Below are 18577 nucleotides of genomic sequence, written 5' to 3'. Positions count from 1 at the left end.
ATTGTGTATGCGACCTTTCGGCTGCTAGTATGGCTGTACGACCAAAATGCACATTGCACGTACTATTATTGCTTTCGATACAGATGCAAATACCGTCTAGTCTAGCGATGTAATAATGGCACCAGGGAAGACCCGGAGCCTGTCGTTTCGGTCTTTATGTATATACATACTCGCATTCTCGGCCTTCCTCATAAATGCCAGATAAAATCACGTTATACCTTTAACGTTCTGTTCAGATTCGCATGAATTATTCAAGAGATAATTCGTTTCGAATAGCCGTTTGAAAAGGAAATCTGACAAAACATTTCCCTCTTAGTGTGATGTATCATTCAAGTAAACGCATTAGACAGTCGATTCCGCTCCTCCAGTGAATACACTTTGATGGAAAGGTCATGGGAATCTTTCTACAATTTTACGACGTTTAACACTAAAATTACCAGACGTGTCGAAATGACTCTGGTGTCTTTTTGGAATTATCGAAAAGATAACAAATGTTTCTCTGAGAAATTATTAAAGAAATTCATTCAGTACCATGAAAACTGAATTGTAAATCAATGAAAGTCTCAACAGATGCACTCTTCGAGTTTCTGTAGAGAAATTTCGAAAATTCTATTTAACTGCTCGGTAGTTTTGGTGATTAAAATTTATACTGTGTAAGTATTTTACAAAAATTATTTCATAATTTTCATAGATATTCTATTGAAATAGTCTACATTTTTAAAAATTAATTACAATATTGTATGATAATGAAATTGTTGCAATACACAACTGAAGAATTTAATATAAATTCTTCTCCTTGCTTACGTTCATCATTTACATTATCTTTATAAATATCTTTCTGATCCAATTTGTATAAATAAATAACCATGCTTTGTAGATATTTTGTAAACGCCAATTCTTTGAAATAACTTCAGTCATCTCGAAGCGTACGTTCAAGTACCTCACAGTTACGACCTTAAAAGCGATTGACGTATCGTAAACTCACGACGCTGTTCGGATCTATATATATAGTACATGTGACTCTGATAAAGTTATAACTCTTAGGTCCAATTTCTCGTAAAATCTGTGTCTGCAACGTTGGCGAAGAACAAGCATACACAGTACATGCAAAAACTGTTAACTGTAAACATAAAATTCACTGTTCCTGGATGATTTTTTCCCAGTCCTTTAAATAACATTTTAAACGAAGCTTATTCCAGATGAACTTCAGGAAGCAAAATAATAAATAAAAACTGAATACTGAAGCTACGTGGATTAAAATTAAGGGAAACCCATATAAATTTGAATAAATTATATTCGTAATAAAACTAACGTGTACTCTTATGTTAGTTGTGGAATTTAGTTGAAAATGTCGCTCGTTTAGCGCGCAATAAAATCAAAAAATGAAGTGTGTACTCGTCAGACGCAGGAGGAATGCACCTAGGGTATATTGTAACGAAAAACTAAAGCAAAACAAAGAATTAAATGTTTATCTGAAAAAATAAATAATTCATCGTTGAAAGAATTAGTATCATTTCAAGCTTTAAGATGACGCGTGTACTCGTCAAACGCAGTTAACTGATTAAATTTCAATTTCCTAAAATTAAGAAATTTGTTTAACGATATACCTACAAATATTACATCATAATAACACAATATGTAGGATGTGGCAAATGGAACGTGCCAAAGTGATTTCTCAAAGTCGCAGTAATTGTCGATTTAATTAATTTTTTGACTAAATAGAAGGAAGAGCTAATTAATTGATCTGTAAAATGTGGTCACTTTATTTGTATGCAAATGAAATTGCTTATTAAATTCTTTTACATGAATAGTCAATTCAATTTAATAATTTTAAATTCACATTTAAAACTAAACTTATTTGAAGTTCCTTTTTTATTCTGCACATTTAATTAAATCTAATTTACACACAACAAAAATATGGTACAATACGTTATTCTGAGCATAATTCAGTAATTAATACTATATGAATCTGATGCATCAGATACTATATTTTAACTGTATCAATTATTTCAACTTGTTGCAGTAGTCCCAGTACAATGACAGCAAGATTTAAATATTCGTACTCATCACATAATATATTGGAAAATATCGCAATCCACAAATATAACAAATGTTGCCGCACTATTAGAGTCCAGTCATTGTTTTAAAAATATACCAGGTTTATGGGCCCATTTTCGTTTATTATGTTTCCTATGTGGAGAATTCTGGTCAATGGAAAATGCATATTTACATCGGAAGCCGCAGGAAACTTCATAGGAACATTATTGGCTGTTTCAAAATTTAGGAGGCGTGGGAGGAGTCACTAATTTATTGAAAAGGAATATAACCGAATAAAAAGTTGAAGGTGCCCTTGAGCGAAAGTAAACCATCGGCGTACCGTTCAATAGCTTACCAAGAGAAAATATTTTTTGTCAAACCGTAAGAAATTTTAATTACAAGAATTTCTCATATTATCCTTATTTAATTCTACATAACAATTCAATACATATATAATAACTTTAAACCAAATTTGAAAACCGATCGTTAACACGTTGCACGCCGCACGATTTCACAGAGGAAAATGCACAGGATGGAAAAAATATATTAAATCATTCGATCGAATTGCATTATTATTCCACGTTCATCTAGCTGAATGCCACTGTATTACGTAGCATTATTTATAATATAGAAATGTTCTCGTATAATCATCCTTTCATTGAGAGAACTATAGTAATTCGATTTGATCGGGGGTCACCGGTGACTCCCATGGCATTCAATGCGTTAACTGCAGTTAGGAACCGATGTATTTATCAGCTCATAAAAACATATTAAAATCGAACTTCTAGAATAGAGCGGTTCTTCTATTGTGAACCAGAGTCGGTTGGTCATAGCTTAACGCTGGTATAACCATACGTTAAACGATTCATCAGGTCTTAGAGTACCTAATAAAATGGGTTAGAACCAGAAGCACCGAGCGCAGAAGGATGGTATCGGGCGGTGTTGTGCGTCAAAATGTGTTTGACCCAAACCGCGGGTAAGTCGTGAGCATATCGTGATACAGGGAAAATGTGGGGATCTGAAAGGAACCGTGGTGGATCGATGGAAAGTACTAAAGCCACCTTTTATAGACCGGGCATAAAGAAGAGCGGAACGTTTATACTCGTGCTTCGTCGGTACCCGCGTTTATGCGTTCGGCATCAAGGTTTCATTATTCAAAAGACTCGTTACAACTTGTTACTTTTCTTTCCACGGAATACGTTATGCGGCAAGTGTAAGGGACGTGAATAGATAATTGTACCCTGCAACACACGAATCTATGGGAACACGGAAATGTGAATTATCGATAGGAACGGTAGGATACGGGAGCGAAACTATTCGGACGCCGGTGTGTGCGTAATTGAAATAGACACGAAATATACGGCGGGACTTAACACTAGTACTACCGAAGCTGTCAAAAGACACCATTTGGAATTTTAACGTCAGAGTATTTTCAATTTTCCCGTTCTATGAATTGCAGGCATTGTAATTTTAAAGATTTTGCTAAAGCAAGGAATTCAATTTATTGAGAATGACACCTCGATGGTACCGAAGAGTCATAAAAACGGTGAACATACGGACAAATTTAATTCAATTTACATAATAGTTCACAATGTGGCAAGTTGTTAAACTCGTCTTAATGTCAATTATAATTTCAACTTCATGATTACAAAAGAAAATATTAAAGTGAAAACATAACAATCAAAATGGTCTAAAACGGCACTTTCCTTAGTATTCTTAAATGCATATCCAGAGAACACAGAAACTCATCTTATTGTTAGCCATTCTCTTTCGCTTTCAGCTGCAGTGGAAATAATATATATTCCAAATGAAACACGGTATACTGTATGTATACTCCGTATATCCTGTGTACCTTACATTTACATCTGTTATCAGATCATACATCACATGACAAAATGAAAAATATTCCATTTTCGTCAAATTTTTCTTTCATTATATTCCAATGATTGAAGTGTATAAGATTAAATAAAATTTCGAAAAGAAAGATATTTATATACATTTTCAAAACGGTTTGCAGTGAACTCTGATAACACTTTTCGAGTCGATTCGAAATTTTCAGTCTGAATGACATTAGTACTCTGCAATTCTCTCTCTCTCTCTCTTATAATCTGCAAACATTAATAATATTACCTGTCGATTTTCCTTCATAAGTGAAACTTTGTTATAAAATTAGTCCATCTTTAATTGCAACCGAATATCAAGGTATTATTAGAGTCTGTAGATTGTCTTTCATTAATAATTATCCAGAAACTTTTATTTATATTACTCTATCTAATGATTCTGCCATTGTTCAAATCTGACTATTAATTTTTCTTTTACATATCGTTTTGTAAACATGTAAATGTGTACATTATATTATGGTTTTTATCTATATGACATATATTATATTTACACATATATGGCTACAGTCGTGTGATCTTTATAATTTGTAACAATTTGTAACTTACCTTGTAGAACTATTGCATCTTTATCTCTCGTCCAATAATTAATTGATTTAGGATAAGCTTCTGAATTGCACTTTAAAGTTAATTCTTGTCCTTCCAAAGCACCTACTAATTGATGTTCTACCTCAATCATAGGTGGAACTGGAAAAAGCAATCGAGCATATATGTAATCCATTGTTGTATGAGATATATATTAAAATATCGCAATTAAAGGTACTAAATTCAAGCAGCAATTTAAGATGGGAAACAATATTTTAAATAACATATATTATAGCTGTTATAATACTATATTTTTTCAGAAAATACGCACAAATAATAAAATGAATCTTTTTTGTAGTCGTATTTTTGAAAAAATTATTCTCAAAAATTTCTCTAGCACACACGTGTATATGAAATGAATTGTAATATTTAATAATAGGTTAAGCTCCTTTGAATATGTATTAAATTAATAACTCCTTAAAACAGAATTCAGTAATACATATATGTATCTGAAAAATATTGTCGAAAATAAGATCTTATAATTGGAGTATTGTAATTGAATAATTATAATTAATAGCAATGATTTTCTTTGAAGATTTTTTTTGTTGACGAATAGAATACATTTTCATAAAAATTCCAGTTCATGTTCAATGTTTCTTTTACAAATATTCATCAATTTAAAGATGTTATTCATTCGCTAAAGCAATAATCGTTAATCCTTTCACACTTCGGATATGAAGAATGAAATGAGTTATAAAAAATTTCATGATAGGTACAAAATTATACTCACACTGTACAGTCAGCATAATTCTTTTACTGACTGACGGCGGTACACGATTGGATGCGATGCAGAGATACGACCCCATGTGCAATCGGTTTACTTTAGTGATATTAAAATTTGGTCCCTCAACGCTGGTAACTGCAAATGAAATTTCAAAATTAATTCGTGGCCGTTTGTGTACGTTTGGAATTGCAGTTGATTTTTCAATCCTTCGAGATTGTTGTTTAACAGGGTGTACTTGAAAAATCAGTCCTTTGTTATGCAGAGATAAAATAATATTCGATAATACTGTTTATTGAAAAGAAAGGGGTTAAATTAGATTACAGAATTAAAAATAGGGTGATGGGGGAGCGACAACTAACTTTATGATAAACTTGAAGCATTCTAAAAGGTGTACTTTTGTAATTAAGAGGTGAAATTGTTTGGATAAAAGATATAATAACAAAACTATCGCTATTCTTGTTCTACACTTTATTCATTTAGATGAGAAAAATGAACAGTTTATGTAAAGGATTATCTCCAGTTAAAAAGGTAACACAATGACGAATTTATAGGAATGTGTTTTATAAAAATGATTACCTGTTCATTTATTTTTAAAAGTACTGCTTCAAAAAATTGTATACTCTTTTATACAAAAGGAACAAAAATAATAGAAGCTGTATTTGGAGTCTCCTATTCTTTTATTCTAAAAGCATTTTTGGTGGCCAATATTTTGTTGAAGTTAGACCATCCAAAATAAAGAATTCGACAATTTCGCGATTGCGTATTAAATTATTCAAGATCCACTGGCCTAGATGTTTGAAAAATCAATTAAAGACGAAGTGATAATATTTAAATGTTAAAGTATCGACTTCCACTTTCAACACCGATCGTTTATAAACATATGAAATAAAACCTAAGTTTCGAAGCAAAAAGGGGCTTTTATGGATTTTAAACTGTTCTTTAAACTACGTTAGCAAAGTTTGAAATAAAACGGTTCAATGATTCTTTAAGTATTACGAAGTACGTTCCTTGGAGTATATTTTCAGTTCTTATAACATCGTCGGTATTGGTTGAATTGGTTTGAAACATTCAAGGAATATCTTCATAAAAGAATAGAGTTTTTATTTTAACATCGTTTCAAGGTCATAGTACCTACACTGAGTTAAATGGTCTGTTACGAGTAATAACAAAACTACAGAGAAACGGTTTGTGATCGTTTAATTAACAACGTTTTTAACCCTTTGCACTCGAGAATATTTTTCGCAACGAATATTTCTTATTTTATGATGAAATATCAATGGTATTTTTTACAATTAATATGAAGGAATACCTTGCATAAATTAAGTAACGGAACTATTTTATTTTCGATGTTCCATGTGTTGGTAGATTATAGAAAATTTAATATTGAATTTTTAATTTTATAATTTCGTTGGGTTAAATCAAATGGCGAGTGAAAGGCGCCTCTCGAGTGCAAAGGGTTAATACAAGAATAACTTTTATTTACAGGAATGCTTTTATTTATAGAGACGTATGGTATACAACGACACTCGGATTTCAAACGCACCGAACGCTTTTTGTCTCCAAAGTTTAGTGAAGTTACACTCTCAGACAGTTTGGTATACGACCGTGAAGTTTTTGAAATTGACTCGAATAACTTTTTCACCGTCAGTATATTTCCTAGTACCGCTATCACGAATACGATGAAATCCTGCGCCGAAATTTCCAGGTGTAATTTGTTTCGAAAAGCAATCAAACAAGCATTTCGGTACACAAGTCTTTCTATCAAATTTTAATCACATTTTTACACAAGTTTTACACTGCTTTTAGGAATTAAAAGGCACAATTAATTTTAAGATATGCAGTTCATGTACTGATCTCGATAACACGAACAAATTCAGACAAGAAATTATTTTAATGAATTAATGCTATGCAGGTATTAATAGTCCCAATACTTTTGAATGGTATATAGCAATTTCAATATTCATTTTTTAAAGTTACAGTTTTATTGTTAGAAAAATTAATTCAATAGATAACAGATGTTTCTCTGAGAAATTATTAAAGAAATTATTTGGCAATGCGCAAACTGAATTATAAATCAATTAAAGTCTCGATAGATGCACTTTTAAAGTTTCCATAAAGGAATTTCAGAAAGTGAATGTAACTGCTCGGTAGGTTTAGTGTTAAACTTAAAATACTTAAAAATACGTTAAAAATGAAAGTGTAACAAATTTCGTTTATCAAGAGCATAATTATTCATTAATTGCAAATGTGCGGCTTAATGGAATTAATTCGTAGATTAATAGAAATTTATTACGGAATAATACATATGTTTATACAATGTGTATAAAGGTCCATCGAGTTAATATATTTAATTAACCCTCTATAAGCCCGTGTAACTTTGAAGTCACACATCAATAGACTGGGTTAAATTGATTTATTTAATTTTTTATCGCAAAATGACGGATGAAATTAAATGCTTAATCAGCTTGAACTTTTATACACGCAGGTGTTTACGTTCAACGTCATTGTAACTTCAAAGTTACAAAATATATTCGTTTTAATAAAACTATTAAAACTATTGAATACATTTTTAATTTGTGTGCATGTGTTGATATTTATTAATTTCATACTGCGTGAATTTTGTTAGAATCACGAAACCAAATTCAGCCCATTGAGGGTTAATTTATGCAAAGTTCTGCAACAAAAATGTATAAATTGTTTAGCGTGTTATCGTATGAGTATGTGACAATTTTTATCAAAGCGAATGGTTTTATTGCATTCGCAAGGTAACAGAGTACTTCAAATGAACTTTGACCATGTCAAATAGTTCGTTTCAGTGGAGAGCGAATAAACAGAAAATTACGTGTAACAGGCAAGTGTGGTAACACAGTTTTGGTGTTGTCTTCAGTACACGACGTTAAATTTGGTTTACTTATCTGAAAGTCAAGGCAGTCTACTACGCTTGTCCACTAACCACGCTTAAATGCTGAGGAATATTTGCTTTTAGCCAACAAGCTGGACAGAGTTAACTACGAAAGAACGAAAAGCATGTGGAACGAACGAATAAAGCGTTACAAAATTGTAATTAATGAGACATCTAATTCAATCATTTGAACAGATATCTCCGATATAAATATCAACGTAAATAACTGGACACATTTTTTATGTAAAAAGTGACAAACTATGTTTCACATAAAATTATATACTGAAACTGGATTGTGTGTGGAAAATATATACAAGTTAGATAAATATTGAGCTCAGTTGAATGTGTATGATTGATCAAATGATGTTTTTGGAAGAGAATCTATATTTATATAGAGTTTTTATGTATAGTTGTTATATATGTGTAAGGTAAATTTCTCAATTTTTATGGTTACGTCAGATTTCTCATTGTTGTGAGATTTGTGACAATCTGAAAAAATTCTGAAGTATTTATAATTCCTAATTTAATATTTGTATATAATGATTTAATGATTGACTTTAGCCAAAATTTCCGACCATTTCGTAAGAACGAATAAAAATCGGGGTGAAGTCAGGAAAACTGAGATTTTACTTGAAACTGCATAACTTTGTAATAATCTAACATTAAACAAAAACATTGCGTGGTTTTACGCATGAGATTATGACCTTTTGAAAACATACGAACTTTGCCAACCCTTAAGAAAGTATAATCATTTTTACACTTCGGTTTGCGAGATTTTCGAATGAGCTATATTAGTAATAAATACAGTAAGACTTTATTTTGAAAAGTAACATTATAAATGACACAATGCATTTATTCCTTATTTATAATCGACAACACTGTTTTCTGTATATAGATCTGTTTTTATTCTCTGTAAACCTTGTTAAAAATGAAATCTATTATATTTCAAATATTTTCTTCTTTGAACATTCATTAAATCAACTCTGAACTTTATTAAATTTGTCATCCATTTACAAGAATGAGTTGTTTAAATAAAGTTTATTTGAAACGTATTTCGTTTTATCAAATTTATGAAAATTAAGTAGAAAAAAATTATATATTTTAAATAAACTATAAAATATATATTAAAGGGAGTAATTCTTGTAATAGTGTGTTTGGTGGCAAAGGCACACTGCCACCCTGCATTAACCAGTTCCGAACACTAACACGCACCACAATATGGATCATTAAAGGAGCAAAGTTTATTTTATCCTCTTAGAGTTCGGAATTGAACTGACCACGAGGGACAGTGTTTGGGGAGTCTAGCCCCTATAGGTATAAGTTTTTTTAGGTGGAGGAGCCAGGCAGTCTGTCCTCGTTTTGGAGAAACTAAACAATGAAATTCTCGACAGAACTTTAATGGTCCATAAGTATTGCCGTCAATGTGTTAAAAATCATTTAAGAGAACAATTTTGTAGGATTATTAAACGTAGTAAACACGGTTGACCCTTTGTATGCTCTAATGTACAATGTATTATTATCTACTTCACGAGTACAATATTTGTTTATAATTAAAAGAAACTCGGAATCTGCTTCTGAAATCGTCCTCAAACATCTTCTTATCCCCCTTTTTTATCTGCGATTTAAAATTCCTATATCTCCAAAATTTATTGTCAAATTACGTAAATTTCTTCATTGTTCCATCACCTTGCCAAATTCATTACTTTCTCCTTCTTACTTTTCTATAAATTATCATTTTTTTACTTTTCTACTATTCTTCATTGTCTACGGTAACTTCCCTTCGTTATCACATTTGGTATCTTTCCGGTTTTTTCAACTTTATTCAACTCTCGCATACGTATCTCTTCCTACCATCAAATTCTTGTCTTACAACATCGTGTCAGATTAGCGACGAAAATTTCGGAAAGAAATTAAAATTGGAACGAATGAAATTAAATATTATAACATCTATTTTTACAAACATATTTCTTGCTAATAAATTAGTAACGACACAGTAGTCTTTTGGAGGTTAGTCGTGAAAGAAATTATAGGGCAAGGGGTTAACATGCCTGCATCTTATCGTCCATTTTATCCTACAAAATTTTCCTTTAGTTATTTCACTTCATTAATACAGTATACTGTTCATATCTTTAATATCATCTTCTCTGGTTTGACTTTCCTTTGTACTCCGCTTTCCATTTCTGTTCGTACTTCTGCTTCTTGTACACACCAGGCCATTCTGGCTCCAGTTGTTATCCCTCCACTTGGTTTCGTTTTCCTCTTCATTCTTTTAGCGGGTGGACACTTCCGTATAAATTGTTTGGAAATCTCCTTCCTCAGTTTCCCGATGCTTTCTCATTTATTCCAAAGAAATATCTCTCCTTTCGTCTGTATTCCCCTTCTTCACTTTCTTTGCCCCCTCGTGCCAACAAGGCTTGTTTAAAAATCCTGGTACGCTTCATCATTTCTAATTGACTGCCAACTTATCCATTTGCTTTTCGCCATTAACTCGCGATATCGAATCTCTTGTTTCAGAATATTCTGAATCGGTCTTATTGTACTCCATTGTCCCGTCACCCTATCCAATATTCATTTGCTTTTATAAATTTTTGTTTGTTTTAGTACCTGCCATTGTGTTACTCCTTACCTGGTATGCTCAGTTTCTTCTGGTTTCCCTGATTTAATAAATTCTAGAGAAATGAGTTCTATTGTCCTATTTCTTTCTTTTTTTTCTACTATTCTTCGTTATCAATTAACGTGCGAACCTGAATAAAAGGCTAAAAGTATAAAATTCGGAGATCCGTATTTTGTAAATAAATTAAAGCTAACACAATAATGATTTAAACCCCTGTAATTTCACGCGCACTAGACCATATTTCATTGTAAACAAAATCCCTGACATCGGCAAACTGCAATTGATCAATTTGACGTGTAATGACTCCTATATAAAATAAAAATGTAACTTTTCATCTTCTTCCATGGAAAAATCGCTGCGCTCCCATAACCTCTCTACGGGGTAAAACTTGATCCTTTATACCCCAAATAAAACTTCTAGGAAAAATACAATTATTTTTACAACATACGCTAACTAATTTATCATTTTTAACCAAAATAAGTATCTTTATAAAAAAATGCTATTCTGACTGTCAACAAAATAAATGGTTATACTCTATCGATTTTATACTAGCGGCTTTGCCAAAAATAGTATACCTAAATGTCTTTATTATTTAAATTGTGTAAAAGATTTGTTTCAATCAAAGCTGCACTCGGCAATTATTTCGAAGAGTTATCCATTTGAATAATTTTGAAATATATTATATATAATATAATGTATCTTGAAATATATAATATAATATATCTTGATTCCCGAATTTGTATCGTTACATTCAAGAGTGTATACTTCAGTAGATATTTTTGGAATCGTATATATTTTTTAAACGGGATCATAAAATTGTTAAGTCATTAATTGATATCAATCGTTAAACCGCACATAGAAGTAATTAAGTTAAATCAATGATGCTGGAAGACGATTGATTTAGCAGATATTTTAATTTGTAACGTTGAATTTGTATTGTAAACCTGGAATTTATAAGTACGATGTATTTCAATGCAGTATATTAAAAAGTACTACAGTTTTAAGAGAAAAGAAAAGCAGAAACTAATAGGAATATTTTTTGCTCGTACGTAAAAAGCATGTGCGCGAAGCGCATTACCTATGTAGATGTAGCATTCTTTCTGTTCGCCAATTTCAATGCAAATATAGGAGATCTTTCTCACCTTTGCAAACATATCATCACTGTCTAACTTATTGGCCTTGCTGGGACGCGGTCTATTTATCTTTCAGAGAGAATACGGGACTCGGTTACTGTACTGTGAATCTTAGAAGGCTGTGCAGCTTCACATAAGCATTTTGTAAACTTAAATCCATTTATCGAGACCGACAATTCAAGAACGATCAAAAAGTTTTTGAAATGAGATCATTGTATCTCGATTTTAGGTTCCGCGACTGTTTAAAATTATTTTATTCGCTGTCATTTACAAAGGAAAGTGTAAAAATTATGATTTTGTTTAAATATTCTATGTTTTTGAGAAATCGCGATCAAAATATTGCACATTTCTTTTCTACTCTTTCTTTAAGTTAAAGAATTTATCAAAATTTAATGTATACCTAAGCATTTTTAATTTTTGAGCTTTTAACAGTTTTAAGTAAATTTTGTATAGTTTTATTTCAAATCGCGCAAATTTGATTTGAAATTTCTTTCTGTGTTATCAAAAATAAACAATTCGAGTATCGAAATTTTCCAGCGTTTTATTCACGTATCGAATAAGAGATTAACCTTTATAGAACGTCTGTGAGACTGCTGCAAATTTTCATTAATACCTATTTCCTTCCTTGCATGGTTTCTAATCTTCTTATGCCATGTATATTTTAATTAGAGTCTACTGTTCATTTAAGGCCTTAAATACACATAAGAATAGTGTTTATTTAAGTATTTAGTATGACCCAATATATATAGCAAGTACAGTAAATATAGAGTTATTACGGTATAAATATGTTATAATTGCGTTTATTATATTAAATGAATATTGTTCATATATATAAAACACAGAATATATGTTTACATTATTTTCCAACGTTACTTAGATATATTAGAAATAACCACAATATTAACAGTCTGTGGGATTTTTTACAATAGTTGTGTAAATTTGAACGTCTATAGTAATTGGAGATTGATGTAAAGTGTACAATTATAATACTGAAGAATTAAGGCTTACCGTTATTCCCATTCGATAAGAGTATTAACTGATTATCCTCGCGTCGCCAACTGATGGTAGGTTCCGGTGATCCTGTCGCAGCACAACGTAAAGTCACGTTGTTACCCTCTGTTACTATCATGTCTGTACTAGTTTGATAATCCAGAATGTTCGGTGGAACTATTAATGACAAACAGAGATAAACGAATATATATATATATATTATAAACCATTAAACATATTTATTAATCAATTAGAATATTATTTATTCTAGAATAATAAATATTTTCATTATAATAAATATTAAATATTTTAAATATTTGTTTTATAAACAGGAAAACACTGTATTTTTTCATGTCACCCAAAAAGTAATAAATATTCTTCTCTTTTCATAACATTCTCTATGTTAAGTTATATTTTCGAACATATGAAAAAATATGAAAGTATGCATTAGCCCTTTGAACTCTATGGGCTCCACTATTCCACCAGTTATAATATTAAATATTTTAAATATTTGTTTTATAAACAGGAAAACACTATTTTTTCATGTCACCCAAAAAGTAATAAATATTCTTCTCTTTTCATAACATTCCCTATGTTCAGTTATATTTTCAAACATATGAAAAAATATGAAAGTATGCATTAAACTCTGAACTCTGTAGGCTCCAATATTGCACCAGTTATAATATTAAATATTTTAATGAATCTTGAAGAAACTACCCTAAAATTATTCGATTTTCAACACATCCAATCTTTGTGCTAAGAAGGAAAATAAAAGATCAAAGAAATGTTATATTTGTAATTTTCGCTAGGAATACCATAAAAATTAGTTGCAGTTGCTGATCGATTACAAAACAACCTGGAGTGCTAAGGGTTAACCTTCTGCAGCTCCCTGATTTCGCATCAGGTTCTTCCGCGCGTGACTCGATTCCTAGAGGCTCCCCAATTTCACATTGGATTCGTCCTCGTTGTCTATAATCCTAGCGGCTCCCTAATTTCGCATTGGATTCGTCGCGCACCTAACTAACAAATTGACTCCATATTCCAAGGGTGAAAATCTTCCACTTGACCTCTCGCGCTGCTCACTGCCCTAGCTTCTAAGAAAGTTATCATTTATTTCCAATTTTCACATAAAAACTGATTTATTAATTATTATTCGCTCTTATGAAGTGTAAGATTTTTTATTTAAAAATGTTGTTACTCTATTACTTAGAAGAAATTCCATTTCATACATTTCTTTATTTCTAAGTAAGATTGTAATAAATCTTGAAACTGATGATTTCATCATAATAAGAGAAAGTACGTTCCTTCGAATCTTAAAAATGTTAACAGAGATAACAGATTCGTATGCAAATGCAAAATAGTGTTTTCTCAGGTTGTTCAATTTTTCTTATTTTTTTCCTATTTTCTGATTAAATGATTACTGACATATATTTACTGATTAAAATACGTACGTCTTGGACAGTTAAAATAATTAGCTGATTAAAGAATATCTTTTACATGTATAAATGGAAAATAACCATCCTTTTTGATATTGATGCCAAAAGAAATGGAAATATTCGTTCGGACTTCTTTGAATGTACGTGTCATTCAATGTGATAGGTAAGTCCCTCACAAATTACCATTATTCTCATTCCATTGTCGGCCTTTTTCGAATTAAGGATAAGGAACACATTTATAAAAGTCTGAGGCATTCCTACAATGTCTCCGAAGTCCTCACTTCAGCGAGCAAGTTTCGTATTATGCGGGTTTCTTTTGTCTCGTAAGTTATAATTTCAGCCATACAGAATACAGATTTATTAGTTGTAATTACCACCTTCATTTTAACGTGTTATAAATTATGTTTCATGCAAAAGCATTTGCCGTTGGGTTTAAAGTAATTATATGTCACTATGGATTTTACTAATATTTTGAAATTAAATATATTTTATTCTTTTCACTCACAACATGTAACTACTGCTGTATAAATTTTCATTTTTCTAGAATTTAATAGAAAGAGATAGAATTTAGTATGTCTCTCATTATTAAATATCGTGTAGATATTATTTATAAACTGGGTAAATGCTGTATATCGCGTCGAAAATCGCAAGTAGTTGTAACTGCAGGTATATAGTGAAGTTTCACATTCGATTTTCTTCGAAACTAAACGCCGAATGAACAAATTTTATTTTATATATTTTCCTAGTTTTTTCATAAGATATCATTTTTCATCCGCTTAGCATGTCGTTCGAATGCACCTTGTATAATTGTTGAATTGAAAAATAACCGCACATTATATGATATAGTATATATATACACAATAAATATATTATATTTATATAATAAATATATAATAATTTATTATTTGAAATACAGATTTGCATTTCATCTATATTTAAAATTATGGGATATAATAGATTATATTTAGGTTATATTTTATTTCCTTCTTCTATACGCTTTTCTATTCTCCTTTAAAGTTTTACCAAAACAGTCTATTCCACGATGTAAATTATGTTAAGTGTAAAAACTACCTACACACAGAATAAATAAATCTTCATTCGATTAAATATCAAAAGGCACCCGTCGTTCTATAATTGTTATTAACATATTTTTCATTGGTATAATCATATACACCATGTCAAAGTAAAACAGTATGAAATCTAGGGGAATTCATCTATATTTTACTTCGTACTGAGAAATCAGTGAATATTCCTCTCTTATTCGTATGCACATTACAATACAAGATTGTCGTAACCCTTAACGCAACAATAACGTTTCGAAGTTACGCTCAACACTGCCGGCGGTAAGTACGTAGGTATATCTGGTCATCCATAAATTTTAGTATATCGTATGCGCATTCGTTTGCGTGGTACAGACACGAGCACGAGGCAGGTGAAATTCATTGGGCATACAATCTGACAGTTGGTGAAGTTACGTGTGTAAAGAGACGAAAGACGTATGTCATAACGGAAGTAACGATATCGTAAAGCGACACTAGTCTACAGAATTGTAATGCGTTTCTTTTAATTCTATTATTCTATTCTACTCTCTGTACAGTGTGTTTAAAAATTGGATTTTTCTATGAAAATTTATCAATATATTCAGTGAATAGAAATGTTGAATTGTAGAAAATTTAGAGGCTTTTTGACAACTTGTAAAATGATATTAAACGAGAGTAGTAATATATTAAAGCGTGTTGTGATAGGTAAATAATAGTTGGTAATCATTTTTGTTGTATAATATAAAATAAATACAGATACTTAGAATAGTTTAAGAAAATGTTTAGAAACACCACATTTATGATTTTCACTCTTCTTGCGTTAGTTGCAAAGGAATGTTAATACTGCAATGTTTATGTAGTATTTTTCATGAATTGTGCGTGACAGAAAGAAGGGTAAGAGTTTTGTTTATTTTCTCATAAATTCAATTTGAAATTCATATCACGAATATCACGTTCAAATAAGATTCCACGCACTAGTGAGAGTCACAGGATATACTAATTTACATAATTACTAAGCACTTGAAATGACCGTTATACATCAGATTTGTAATGAATGAGTTATTAAGTTATTTAGTATAATACAATTAATCATTAATTCAAAGTACTACAGCTTAAAGCGTTTATTTAAACATTGAATGAAGAACTTAACAGTTATAAACAGGAATAAAGAGACGTTTAAAGGAATAAAATAAAGGTGATATGAAACGATTAAAAACACAATATTGTTTACATGAAGTATTATTGCCTTTATTAATTACTTCATATCGTCGTGTACGCAGAACCTTTTGGCGTTGTTTCGTTCACTCTTCGTTATACCTCATTTTCTTATTAATTAGTTATTCTATCTTGATTGTACTCATTACGTTAATTAATAAAGCATTGCTGAGCAAAAGATAGCATGAATCGTTCCTTCGTGCATATTTTCTTCTAAGTTAGATACGATGAAAAGGTATACGATAAAAAACGAAGTATGATGTATGAAAAATTTTTGGAACCATCCACTCTTTTGTCTAAATAATTTTTGATGAGATTAAAAGTAATGGATTCACTGCTAATCAATTCACTGTCATTCGAATTCGACATAACATGTCCACAAGATATATTGTTATACTTATATTAATTATATAAAAATTCATCGTTGGAAGGATTAGTATCATTTCAAGCTTTAAGATAACATTTATACATAACATGTCCACATATATTGTTATACTTATATATTATTATATAAAAATTCATCGTTGGAGGAATTAGTATCGTTTCAAGCTTTAAGATAACGTGTATACTCGTCAAACCCAATTAATTGGCTCCCTATTCCGAAGAACAATTTGTAATCGAATCAACTACATGTTAATCATCAGATAACATTTCACCCAGACCTATCCCAGACCTAACTCCGGTTACCCTTGAACGTGCCCCGTCCGCTAACTTCGCCTCAGAGAAGCGAGCCAAAACAATACACACACACACACACACACACACACACACACCATATACAAGAGAGCCGAGCGAAGTAAATCGTGTCAAGGAAACCTTATTTTCTCGTCAGATTTGCCAGAAGTGAAACCGCAGACATGTATCGGCAACTGTATATCTCGCGATCGGTCCTTTCCATTCGACCGTGCCCATTAAAGCCAACCTGACTTTCTCCCCAATTGACCTCTCCAGCTTCCTTTCTCTCCCCGAGCGTCGAATAAACGCGTCCCTCGCGAGTAATGCCTTACTGGGCTCGCCTACATACGAATCGGCCCGCAGGTAACACGGACACCAGGAAAGACGAAGAGGACAGGGAGGCGACGGGGTGTGTGGGGAGGTCGTAAGGGAAGGGTTGCTCGAAGGGGGATGAGGTCGATTTTATTCCGCCCTACGGCCGGAACTCGATTTGCGGTTGAGTGCCCGTATGGGTGATGCTGAATTGGCGGGTCAAAGCCACCCGGTCAGTCTATCGATGCCCTCCCACTCGTACTCTATCGCCGCTTTCCCCCCTCCAGCCACTCTCGCACACACGCTCGTTTTTCCTCGCTATATCGAGGAGATGCCCATACGCTTCACTTTACACACTTACTCTTTGATCTTATGATTTCAACTGTAACGCACTACGTGTTTTCGACCGGCTAATCCCATGTGATCGCGTTACACAGGTGCGAGCAATAGGACAGATGGAAGATGACGTACAGCGGAATGATGAGAAGTTGTCTAGGCACAGGCGTACTGATCTGATTGACGTCTAATAGCCTTACTTTCGTCGGAAATGGACGTACGTACATGGAAATCGAATTGCAGGACGTAGCGGAGGATTTCTAAAGCATTAAAGATGAGATCCGACAGAGCGAGCGTCTGTCTTGCTTCTGTGCCGTACTAATGGAAGCATAATCTGTCGTATGTACATAATATATCCGTATGTAGGTACGAAGGCGAGCGTGCTATCGGTTTCGGGTTTAAAACGACTCGAAGAACTGAATCAGCGTGTAGACTTACGCTTTGATTGATGTACAGTTTGGTAGATTTTCAGTGAGATACTTTAGGGCACTCTACTCTAGGTGTACTTGTAGATTAAACTGTTAACTGTTAACTGTCGAAAATCTCTTATTCTATGTGCAATAAAATCAAACCGTTGTATTCGTCAAATGCAGGGCAAACACACTTATGTGTTTTGATGAAGAGCTAAAGCAAAATGAAGAAATACACGTTTATTTAGAAAAATAGATGATTGATCATTG

At 32.0% G+C, this 18577-nt stretch overlaps 1 protein-coding gene across 2 annotated transcripts in view; it reads right to left on the bottom strand.

Moving 5' to 3' along the window:
* The window catches only part of LOC116429242 (neurotrimin), a 434797-nt gene that overhangs the window by 24376 nt on the left and 391844 nt on the right, over positions 1–18577 (bottom strand). For both annotated transcript variants that reach the window (XR_004235452.2, XM_031981978.2), the window contains exons 4-6: positions 12902–13060; positions 5251–5379; positions 4485–4622 (exon numbers count right to left, since the gene is read on the bottom strand). Coding sequence is in view for 1 of the 2 variants with exons in the window: in XM_031981978.2 (XP_031837838.1) it covers positions 4485–4622; positions 5251–5379; positions 12902–13060 (426 nt within the window). In the remaining variant the exon portion in view is untranslated. The remainder of the gene's footprint in view (positions 1–4484; positions 4623–5250; positions 5380–12901; positions 13061–18577) is intronic.

Source organism: Nomia melanderi, chromosome 3 (genome assembly GCF_051020985.1).
Source record: "Nomia melanderi isolate GNS246 chromosome 3, iyNomMela1, whole genome shotgun sequence".
Classification (NCBI taxonomy): Eukaryota; Metazoa; Arthropoda; class Insecta; order Hymenoptera; family Halictidae; genus Nomia; species Nomia melanderi.
This window is presented reverse-complemented; position numbering and strand designations above follow the sequence as displayed.